Raw genomic sequence first — 12,422 nt, forward strand, 5'->3', positions numbered from 1 at the left:
CTCAGCAAGTATTTATGCAGACATGTTGAGTTTGAACTTGAAGGGGCTTTGAGGCTTTCTAGTCCAGGAACCTAAACATACATATGTAGAAGATGAGGCTCAGAGCAGTTCAGTGATTTATCTAAGGTCATAGCTGGTAAATAAAGAACATTGAGCTAGACCTTGATGTCCGGTAAGGTTCTAGACACCACACCAGATTGCCTCAAACCCTGGAGCAGGGTTTCTCAACCTCAGCACTAGTTTTTGGGCGTAATTGGCCAGATAATTCTTGGTTGTAGGGGCCTGTCCTGTGCATTGTAGAATGTTTAGCAGCATCCCTGGCTTCTGTCCTCTAGAAGCCAGTAATGAATGCCCCCACCCCTGAGTAGTGACAACTGAAAATATCTCTAGACATTGCCAAGTGTCCCCCGGGGGACAAAATTTTCCCCAGTTGCTCTAGCAGGAGGTAAACACTTCCTAGGCTTTGGCGGGGAGTGGTGAGTTTCCTCTGCAGAAGTTTAGAGTTGGAGCCTGGCACTCTTCTCAGACAGGTGGAGGATGTGGACAAACCCATACAGTTGCCCCATTCTACCTCTACAGAACCAGGAGTATGGATACTGAGAACCCCTATCCCATCATATGGTTCTGAGTCAGCCCTTCTTCCACAAGGCTCACAGAAGGGCTGAGCTGGCAGGCTGGGAATGGGCAGGGAGGGGGTGGGGTCTGCACACTCGTTGGAGCCCAGGCTTCTGCTGAGATGGAGACAGCAGTTCAGACCCCTGAAGAACGACACAGGCAGAGTGCTGAGCAGGTCTTCCCAAGATAATGAGTGTGAAGCCCTGGTGAAATCAGCACCACAGACAGCTCCCAGGGCAGACAGTTTTCAGGCACTAGATTGACCCAGAGGAGTTCCTTCCAGCCCTGGTAGTTTGGATCTGAATACCCTTTCCCTGCTGATCTCCTCCACCAACAATGTTCAATATATATGTTTAAGGTAACCTTCACCACTGCACTATGAGATTGCTACTATGATCCTAATGTTACAGAAACTGAAAGCAGGCTCAGAGTTTCCCTTGCTCAGTGTTACACAGCTAGAAAATCTCAGGCTTCACAGTTGGACTGAGGATACTGGCTTCAAAGTCTGCTCTTTCCCAAATGCCTCCCCCAAGCAAAGCTTAAGCATCACATCTTCCATGAAGAACTTCCAGAAACTCTATTCCCAATGGAATTGACCACTCCCTCCTCTGCCCCCCACCCCCTGACACCGTACCTTGTAAACACTTCACAGCCTCTATAATACTTTGTTGCACTTGTCTCTACATCTTCCCCTGCTATACTGTAGACTTCCTTAAGGCCAAGTCGAATATCCCCAATTAATAACATGGTGCTGCCTGACACACAGTAGACATTTAATAAATGTCATTGAATAAATAGATTCAGAGGAGCTACATGAATCAATTATGGGGACATTCTCCCATGACCAAATCCATAATAGGCAGATCAGCAAGAGGAGAGTTCTCTAATTCCTGATTCTGAACTCTTTTCTATAGTCTTAAAGAATGAAACCAAAGTGATGATTTTGGCAAATGTGGAAAACAAAGATTACTGACTCATTATTTTCCAAGTTGGTCACACTGCTGTTAGGACAACAAATGAAAAAGAAAAAATGAAAGTTACTAGACAGTGTTAACAGATTCAGGTTATTGAATTTTCAATGTTTTCAAGATTGGAGAAGAAAATCCTTAAGGAGGAAAGAAACAGCAGAATTTGTCCCTGAGCATCTTTATAAGGCAAGAAGTTCAAACTTTGGAAAGGGTCTGATCAATCTTTGAGGTTGGACACTGCTCTCCAAGACCTGTCAAGCATCACTTCAGTCTAAGGAGAACAAGCTCTCTTGGTTGACTGAGGAATTGATCTCATTTATCACCAGATTCTTGGCTCAGTGTAAGGTTGTGTTCAGATGTGCCACCCCCTAAAAAGCTGGGTCTTCCCCAGGGAAGCATCTATTTCTAAGCCACGTGAAGGCAAGCTAAGGGCCCTGCTCAGACCCTGCAGTCTTTGGACGACCCTCCACCATTCCTAGTGGAAAGAGACTCCCTATCATTAGCGATCACTCCTAAGGCTAGAAGGCCCTTTGCTTTGGTGAGTCTTTACTTATTATCAGACCCAGAGATCTTCCTGCCACTTGGACTTGGCATTTCTGAGAGTCAAGCACTGGGGACAGGGAGGGATGGAAGAAACAGTTTAAACCCTGAGAGTGCCTGAGGGTATTGGACTTCCAGGTAAACACTTTTGAGTAATTACAACTTTTATCCAAAGGGCACACATAACTGTTGTATTTTTTTTTATATATATAAATTTATTTATTTTTGGCTGTGTTGGGTCTTCGTTGTTGCGCGCGGGCTTTCTCTAGTTGCGGCAAGCAAGGGCTACTCTTCGGTGCAGTGCGCGGGCTTCTCGTTGCAGTGGCTTCTCTTGTCGTGGAGCACAGGCTCTAGGCGCACGGGCTTAGTAGTTGTGGCTCGCAAGCTCTAGAGCGCAGGCTCAGTAGTTGTGGCTCATAGGCTTAGTTGCTCCATGGCATGTGGGATCTTCCTGGACCAGGGCTCGAACCCGTGTCCCCTGAATTGGCAGGTGGATTCTTAACCACGTGCCACCAGGGAAGCCCAACTGTTGTATTTTTAAAAATTTTTTAAGACATCGAAAGGCAAGGCTTCATATAGATGATGAAAATAAACACTAAGATTTAAAATAAATGGGCTATATAATTTACAAAGGAAAAAACACACTGAAAACTAGTTAACACACACGGATAAAATTACTCCCGGTAACTTAAAGATATGTCATTCAAAACAAAAGGCTTTATGTTCTGCTTCTTACATCAGGAGTTAAAAAAAAAGTCTCACTGTCAACAGTAGGATTTATAATCCTATCATCACTGAGGGAAATCAGTGATGATAGGATTGTAAATTGGACACAGATCTAGGAGACAGCATGGCGCAGTGGCAGGGTCAGAGAGAGCTGCATTCCGGTTTTGGTCTGCCACTTACTATCTCTATGATCCTGGAAGTTTCTTTGGGTCTGTGTCTTTCACATCATCTTGAAAATGGGGATAATACTATCCACTACATATACATATACTCTTTTTTTTTTAATCTGTAGTTTTACTTTATTTATTTTTTTAACATCTTTATTGGAGTATAATTGCTTTACAATGGTGTGTTAGTTTCTGCTGTATAACAAAGTGAATCAGCTATACATAAACATATATCCCCATATCTCCTCCCTCTTGCATCTCATATACATATACTCTTCAATGAGTAATTGATGTAAACTGTTTAACAGAGAACCTGACATGGATAATTAATGATGGTTGATCTCCCTACCCCCGTGGAAGGGAAGAGGTGACAATTCTCAGTGGAAGCAGCATGGATATTTGTTATATTATTCTTCTGTTCTTGAATATGTTATACCATTATTCTATTCTTGAAAAGAGAGATAGAGAAAGATCTTTAAAACTGGAGATGGTATTTCAGGAAAAAGGCAGCCGTGACTCACCTCTAATTTGGGTATTTTCTTCTCTTCTTGGGAAAGAACAGACCAGGGAAAACAGAGCTGAAAGGAGAAAGGAAAGCCGTGGGATCAAGCCTGGCCAAACGCAGCCTTAGAATTGGAAGGGATCCTTTGCCTCAGCTGTGCCATCTGGCCTCTTCTTCCTTCCTCACTGCTTTCTGCCCTTTCCCCTGACCCTCCCACATGTACAGTAAGTCCCCTACATATGAACGAGTTCCATTCTGAGAGCACATTCGTAAGTCCAATTTGTTCGTAAGTCCAACACAGTTAGCTTAGGTACCCAACTAACACAATCGGCTATATACCGCTGCTTTTATGCTTGCTTCCGGACATCCTGGGTTTGAAATAAAGATACTGTGCTAATGTACTCTACACAGTACTGTATAGTAAAGTATACAAAAGCACAACCACTTGTAGAGCATGCACGCACATGACAATGTATGCCAGACACATGAACTAACTTACGTGATTGGACATGCAAACACATGTTCACATCTTTGAAAGTTCGCAACTTGAAGGTTCGTATGTAGGGGACTTACTATAATGCTCACCTCTCTTGTCCACAGTCTTCTCCTCCTCCCTGGGGCAGTGTGGGAGGGGACTACACAAGGGTGTGACTACCAGGAAGTGGAGATCACTGTAGGGCATGTTAGAGGCTGCCTGTTACAGACAGCATTTCTTAATTAATTAATTGAAATGTAGTTGACGTACAATATTATGTTAGTTTCAGGTGTACTCCATTGTGATTTGACACTTGCATACATTATGAAATGATCACCATAATAAGTCTAGTGGACTTCCCTGGTGGCGCAGTGGTTAAGAATCCGCCTGCCAGTGCAGGGGACACAGGTTTGAGCCCTGGTCTGGGAAGATCCCATATGCCGCGAAGCAACTAAGCCCGTGCGCCACAGCTACTGAGCCTGCGCTCTAGAGTTCGTGAGCCACAACTACTGAAGCCTTCACGCCTAGAGCCTGTGCTCCACAGCAAGAGAAGCCACCGCAATGAGAAGCCCGCACACCTCAATGAAGAGTAGCCTCCACTCGCCGTAACTAGAGAAAGCCCGTGCGCAGCAACAAAGACCCAACGCAGCCAAAAAAAAAAAAAAGTCTAGTAACTATCTGTCCCCATACAAAGTTACTACAATATTATTGACCATAGTCCTTATGCTGTAGATTACATCCCCATGGTTAATTTATTTTTTAACTGGAGGTTTGTACCTCTCAATGCCCTTCACGTGTTTCAACTCCTCCCACCCCCTTTCCTCTGGCAACTACCCATGTTTTTTCTGTATCTATGAGAGACACCATTTCTGTGTTGTTGGATAGTTAGGTTGGTTCCAATTTGTCAAGACCTTAAATAACACTACAATGAACATCTAGTATAACAAGCATCATGTTTAAATTAGGAAAAATATATTGTTAATTTTTTTAAAGAATTAAGAGCAATTATTGAGAACCCTGATGAAAAGTTGTTATACTCACAGTTATGGTTTATTACAGTGAAAGGATACAGACTAAAATCAGCAAAAGGAAGAGAAGCATGGGGAATGGTCCAGGAGAGTTCCAGGTATGAGCTTCCAGTTGTCCATTCCCAGTGGGATTGTGTGGCTTGTGCTTACCTCTCCCAGCAACAGGGTCTGGCAATATGCATGGAGTATTTCCAACGAGGAAAGCTCACCTAAGCCTTGGTGTCAAAGGTTTTTACTGGAGATCAGTCATGTCAACATGAATGATCACCAGTGTGGCTGATCTAGAATTTCTATTTGGATCTTTTTTAAAAATGTAATTTCTATCTCTTTATTGATATTTTCTATTTTATGAGATAGTATTCTCATACTTTGCTTTAGTTAGTTATTCACGGTTTTCCTGAGTTCTTAATCATATAAAATAGCTGATTTAAAGTCTTTGTCTAATAAGTCCAATGTGTGGGCTTCCGTAGGGGTAGTTCTTCGACTGCTTTTTCTTTTCTTTTTTTAGTATTTATTTATTTATTTATTTATTTTTGGCTGTGCCGGGTCTTAGTTACGGCATGTGGGATCTTTCGTTGTGGGGCGTGGGCTTCTCTCTAGTTCTGGTGCACAGGCTCCAGAGCGTGTGGGCTCAGTAGCTGTGGCATGCGGGCTCCAGAGTGCGTGGGTGGCATGTGGGCTCTCTAGTTGTGGCTCGCATGCTCAGTAGTTGTGGCGTGTGGGCTTAGTTGCCCCGCGGCATGTGGGATCTTAGTTCCCCGACCGGGGATCGAACCCACGTCCCCTGCATTGGAAGGTGGATTCTTAACCACTGGACCACCAGGGAAGTCCCTTGACTGCTTTTTTCTTATGTATGGGCCATACTTTCCTGGTTCTTTGCATGTCTTTTACTATTTTGTTGAAAACTGGGCATTTTAAACAATAAAATGTGACAAGTCTGGAAATCAGAACTTGACCTCCTTAGGGTTTGTTATTGATGCTGTTGTTGTTGTTTGATTTGTGACTTTCTGGGGCTACTGCTGAACATTCGTATTTTATATCATGTTGGCTACTGAAGTGTGTACTCAGTTAGCCTAGTAGTCTGCCAATGATTAGATAGAGATTTCCTTAAATTAACTGAACCAATAAGTCTCACAGTCTTTGCTGAGGGTCTGTTGTGTGTTTCTGGGCACGTCTTCAATACTCCAGCAATTTATAATTCTCTCTTAGCCTTTGCTCTTTGTGCACAATCTCAAGGTTAGCCAGAGGTGAGTGATTAGGCCTTCCTAGGTCTTTCCTGGGTGTGTGCACAGTCCTGCACGCACATGTAACCTTTTAGATCCCCAAGAATGTGTGAGAGCTTTTCAATCCCCCTATGGGCATCTCATTCCTTAGGTTTTCCTTATGTTTTTGGCTGGCCTCTGTTTGCCCCAAACAGTATCAATGCTTCAGGCAGCTGTGGTGTTAAACAACTGCCACTGACTGTTTTAGATCCTCTCTCTGGGGACAGGGGCTTCTCCCATGGAGTGAGTTCCGAGTTGGATCAAATAAAGACAAGCCCTGTGAATGAGGCCTTTTCGGGGAGCTGAAAAATAGTTCAAATAGTGACAGTGCTCTGGAGATGGGGCTTTGGGGAGCTCCTGAACCAATTGTCCCTTCCTGTGGCTGGTAGGCTGCTGTTTTTCACAGCTACCTTGGTTGAGAACCTGCTGATTTTCAAGCTACCATGGAACTGGGAAGAGAAGGATGGAAGAGGGCAATTTAAAATGCCACAAAGCTCGCTGTTCTTACTGATATTGACTTTTTTTAAAAAATAAATATCCCTTTGGCAGGCCTTGTAATTTTTTTTGTTGAAAGCCAGACATGTTGTATTGGATCATATGAACTGAGGTAAATAGGCCTTTTGTGTGAAGATTTATGTTAACTGGGCTAGGAGTTGAGCTGTTCTTAATGTTTGCTGTAACTCTAGGTTCTAGAGCCTTCAAACACCTCTAGTGTCCTTTTCATTCCCTTGGGACTCTGGGCTTCCATAAATTCTCCTCCTCAGAGAGAGTTTGTGTCTCATAGCTCTTTCAGCTGTTATCTGCTCTTGTTATACTGAATTCCTTTTAGTATGGTGGTAAACTGTGGGGGAGGGGGAGCATTCTATAATCCTTTGATAAAATCTCAGTCTTAGAATGAGCCTGTTTTGGGAGGCTATGACCATTACATGTGTTTCTCCATTAGTATTGCTTTCTTTCCCCCACCTTATTTGTGTAATAAAATTCCAAACGATTTTATAATGCTAAGAAATCACGTTTGATCTGAAATACCATGGAGAAAGTAAGACACAAAATATTATACTTAACTTATTTTTTAATTGTATGACAAATGCATTCCTTGCTGCAGGAATGTCAGATTATAAGGCATGTTCACATTGAGAATACTGTCATAACAACAGAAGAAAGATTTATTAACTTTATTGAAATGAAAGAGAAATTTAGATATTATCTAGCTTAGGAAATTTTTGATACTACGGAAAAAGATGATATTGACATAATGCTAGTGGTCAGCTATATAAGGAACAGTGGTGACAGGTACACGCAAGGTTGTAAAATCCATTATTTCCACCAAAAAAGTGATTATGTCACATGACTCTGCGGGCACTGGCCCCAGCTTTTTCAGCTGGAAGCCCCAATATTTGTATATTTTGCCTCGATCATGGATATGTTTTCCCTTTCTCTGGATTTGTGTCGGGATCTCTCCCAAGAAACAACCCTGAATATGGACAAATTAGTACAGCGCGTGATGATTTCCAGCCTCCAAATGCCTCAACAAACGGATACTCCAAATGCCTCAATAAATAGATACTTTTGTAAAATAAGTCTCGCTAAAATGTTATACGAGAAAGTCGAGAATAAAAAGATGGGGAAAGCGCGGAAAACGGGAGGTTCTGTGCTCATTTTTTCAGAAAATAATCTCGAGAGATCTGCGTGGCCGAGCTCCTCCTGGCAGTCAGGGCCTGGGAAAAGCAACTTTTTATTCACTATTTCCGCAGCCTCCAGGGGTTACGCAGGCGGACCTGCGATAAATGTAAGTGGGTTTCTCGTCCGGGAAAAGGCGCCACATCTCCCGGACTCAGGACGTGGATCCCGCACCCACTAAGGAGCCTATCGGTCCGGGGGCGAGTCGGGCGCCCTCTGCAGGCCGTTGATGAGTGGCGAACAAAGCCAAGCGCCTCCTCGCGGCCATCTCGGAAATTTTCGAGGCCCTGGTTTTCGTTGATGGCCCTGGAGATGCTCTGCTCTAGCCATACCTGTTCTCTTTCCTGGGACAAGCCTTCGTGCCATAGCTTGGAGAGCAAGGAAATCTTCATGGCTTTAAGATATCTGGAAAGGATCTCTTCTAAGTCACGCCATAATGTCAGGACCGACTTAAAGTTTCAGGAGAAGAACAGGGGATTATCAAAACCCCAAAGGCACCGAAGCACCTGTTTTGACCATCCGCCGCTTTTCAACCTGCTTGACAGAGGACTACAGTGCAGCCTGAGATAAGAGCCTCCTTGATAAATCTCTCTCTAACTTTGATCACAATCAGGAACAACTGGAGCAGAAGATAAAGGTAGAATCTCTTCAGGCTTGTACCTGTTTTGGAATTGTCCAGAGGAACTTCCAAGAACTCAGTAGCTCTCTGAAGCAGGGGTCATTCAGCCAGTGTGCCTTGGGGCTTATCAGAGGGGAAATTGAAGTGAGCTTTTCTCCCATTTAACAAATCCCTACGAAAAATCAGGAAATAAAGAAGAAAGTGAAATTGGAACACTCTTAATTTTATTATTGTTTGCTAAGTACAAGAAGGCAATCTACCCTTGTATTTCTGTATCAGATCTAAAATACCAGAAACCAAAATCATGCTTGTACATCTTCAATTTCCACAAAAAAAAAAAAGTTTAGAGAGAAGAACATGATTTATGTTCCTTAAATAATTACCTTTATGATTTACATTTATCATTTAGTTTTGCAAATTTTCAGGGAGTCTTTGATATTTCCCCAATTTGAAATATATATATATATATATATATATATATATATATATATATATATATATATTTTTTTTTTTTTTATGGAAAACTTTCTTTGGTGTACAGACTTCTGTCAGTTAAGGTGAAGTTAGCTTCTGCAACAGAAAAACACGTGAATATTGTTTGAACACCATACAAGCTTATCTTTGCTTCATATAACACCTAAACGTAGGCTTTCAAAATCAAGTGACTCTGCTTATGGCTTTTCTCCCAACAATGATTCAGGACCCCAGGACCATCTTTTTTATGGATTTGCCATTGTCAACATATGGCTTCAAATCTGGCTCCAGTGCTTGGGTCTATCCCACTCATTGTAGAGGGTGAAAGAGCATGTTACCTCTCTTAGGGGAGTGTTTTCATAGGCCAGGCCTGTGTGGGCCAAATATCACTTCTAGCCACATAAACTTGGCCAGGACTCAGTCTTATGGCCGCACCTAACAATAAAGAGGCTGTGAGACAGTCTAATTTTGTGACTGAGGAGAAGGGGATGTAATAGGGAAGAACCTTTGTATTTTATTACAAGTTAATTACCAAAGGGGTGTTGCCTATAAACTTAAATTTTACATAATGGCCCATCTTTGGGAACTCTGCCTCCCAGGTAATGAGCATTAAGCCAAAATACCTTAGTTTAACTCACCGGAGACATCCTGACCACGTCCACCTGTGAATGACTGTAGGAAGGAAGAAATTAACACATCCCCTCTGGAGGCTGACCAGAACCAGGAAATGTTTGATTTTACTCCCTCCCCTTTTAGTATAAAGGAAGCCTGAATTCTAACTCAGGCAAGATGGTTCTTTGGGACACGAGTCCACCATCTTCTTGGTCTGCTGGCTTTCTGAATAAAGTTGCTATTCCTTGCCCCAGCAACTTGTCTCTTGATTTATTGGCCAGGCATGGGGCGAGCAGTATGAGCTTGGACTCTGTAACTGAGAGACGAGATTGGTGAATAAGTGCACTGTTGATTTTTACATTATAAACACTAATTTGGTTTTTAGAATTAACATCCACTTTTCTTGCTTGAATACAATTTACCCAATAAAACTGTGACTCACAATCTAATTCCATATATTAAACCCAGGAAATACACTCAAGGATGTCAATCATAAGGTTCACAGAATCATCAGTTCTTTTTAAAAAGGAGGATTCACACTGTTTCAAGAGCATAGATTAAAGTTGAAAAAGAGCCTAGACTATTGTTGTCTCAAAATAAGAAAGAAGGTAGTTAATAGACTTAGTAATACTTAGATAGAGATTGACACTGGGGCCATCAGTCAGTGACTATGACAGATACTCACATGTCCAGGATGATGTATGTGGTCTTTCACTCAGCATACAGAGAGGTTGGCAATGGGACTCACTCTTTCATGTGCTTTCATTTTACTGTCCTTCAGTTCATGTGTGATCAGTTAAGTGAACATCTCAAGAGTTATCCTTTCTTTATTCAGGTCCTTGACAGTTTCTAGAAGCCCTTATTATGCAGTTTGGGGTGCACCAGGGTGGGGCCCACTCTTTAATGTCCTTGAACACGAAACACAGTTTAAGATGAGTGAGACCCAATCCCAGCCTCTTCCCCAGTACACCTTTATTCCTCATCCACACATGTTTTGAGGACTGACTGACTCCACAGAGACATCTCAGGGAAGGCAGCCATGGTGAGGGCTCCCTGGAGCTGGCTCCCAGAGCTGGTCCCTGCATCTTGGGGAGCCTGAAGTCAGGTCTGTCCTCCCGGATTGGCAGACATAAAACACTCACTTTTTGGTGGAGGAACATGAAGATGTCCCCTTTGCCCAGATAATGGCCTGAGCCAGATCACAACCCATAAAAAAGATGGGGCTGGAGAACGGATGTTCTTTAAATTGAAAAAATTTTTCCTTTAAATATTTTTGACAGATTTGATTTGTTTGGAGACACTTCACCAAAAAAGATGTGTGGATGGCAGATAAAAACATGAAAAGATGCTTAGTATCTTAGTCATTAGGGAAATACAGATTAAAACCACAGTTGAATACTGCTACATAACTATGAAATGGGTACAGTTTTAAAATCTGACTCTGGTAAGTGTTAGAGGATGTGGAGTGAATGGAACTCTCCTTCACTGCTGGTGGGAATGTACAGTGGTGGCATGGCCACTTTGGAAAACACTTTGGTAGTTTCTTAAAAAGTGAAATTTATCTCTTCTATATGAGTCATCTATTTCACTCCTAGATATTTGCTTAGAGAAATGAGAGTATATGTCCTCACAGGACTTATACAGGAAAATCCATAGCAGCTTTATTTGTATTGCCAGAAACTGGAAGCAACCCAAATGCCTATCATTAGGTAAACAAGTAATGTGCACATCCATGCGGTGGAGTACTATTCACCCACGAAAAGGAACCAGACAGGGGTGCATCTCAAATAATGAAGCTGAATGAAAAAAGCCAGACCCCCCCCAAAATCATTTATACTGCATGATTCCATTTACATAAAATTCTGGGAAATGTAAACTAATCTATAGGGATAAAAAGTAGCTCAGTAGTTGTCTGGTGGGGAGAGAGTAAGAGACAGGCAGGTAGCAGAAGGAAGGGACTATAACAGGGAAACTTTTGGAGATGATAGATATCTTCATTACCTTGATTGTGGTGATAGTTTCATGGGCGTATACACTTGTCAATGTTTATCACATTGTATTGTTTAAATATGCCCAGCTTATATTATGTCAACTATATCTAAGAAAAGAAAAAGAAAAAGAAAAAGAAAAGCCAACTTGGACATGAGAGCAGTCCAGGGCTGCCCAAAGTAAGGCAGCATCTACTAAGAAACAAAATCCAGGCGCTAGTGACTTTGTAGGGAGGTGGAAATCACAGGGGGGAATTCACGCCCTCTACTGGCCACCAGAGACAAAGACCATTCATCCCTGTGGGCAGAAGGCAGACAAGCGCATGTGTGACCTAAGTAGAGCTCCTCCGGCTTTCCTAGCAAAGCTGAAAAGAACTCTTTCTAGTCAGAACTTCTCTTATCTCTGTGACAAAGATAATTTGTCTTCAGCATCAGGTAGCAGAGGAAAACTACAAGTTATTTAATCTCTCTATACCTCATGTTGCTGATATATGGATAATAATAGTGCATGGTCATAAGGCTCAGTGTGTACCCTATAGTTTTCCAGCTCAATAAGGCATATCTACTGTGATCTAGGATAAATGTAATGTGAATAGATGTGGAAATATATGAAGAAATAATATAATACACAATAGCAGACACATAAATGCCTAATAAACGTTTTAGTGTATTTGGAATCTAAATAAATGCAAATCAGAATGAGATATCATTTTAAAGGCCAAAAAGCAAATATTAAAAAGAATCTTTAAGATTGTAGGGGAAGGGT

At 42.1% G+C, this 12,422-nt stretch overlaps 1 protein-coding gene across 9 annotated transcripts in view; it reads left to right on the forward strand.

The window, feature by feature from the left end:
• The window catches only part of ZFP37 (ZFP37 zinc finger protein), a 55,693-nt gene that overhangs the window by 4,080 nt on the left and 39,191 nt on the right, over window positions 1-12,422 (forward strand). The window contains exon 3 of one of the 9 annotated variants that reach the window (XM_082469173.1): window positions 5,053-5,119. The exons of 7 other annotated variants lie outside the window; for them this stretch is intronic. In XM_082469173.1, the coding sequence (XP_082325299.1) occupies window positions 5,093-5,119 (27 nt within the window). In that variant the 5' untranslated portion in view covers window positions 5,053-5,092. Of the gene's footprint in view, window positions 1-3,578; window positions 5,120-12,422 lie in introns of all 9 variants that reach the window. One more of the 9 variants, XM_082469168.1, reaches the window with a different exon arrangement.

Source organism: Balaenoptera physalus (genome assembly GCF_965194825.1).
Source record: "Balaenoptera physalus genome assembly, chromosome: 7".
Lineage (NCBI taxonomy): Eukaryota > Metazoa > Chordata > Mammalia > Artiodactyla > Balaenopteridae > Balaenoptera > Balaenoptera physalus.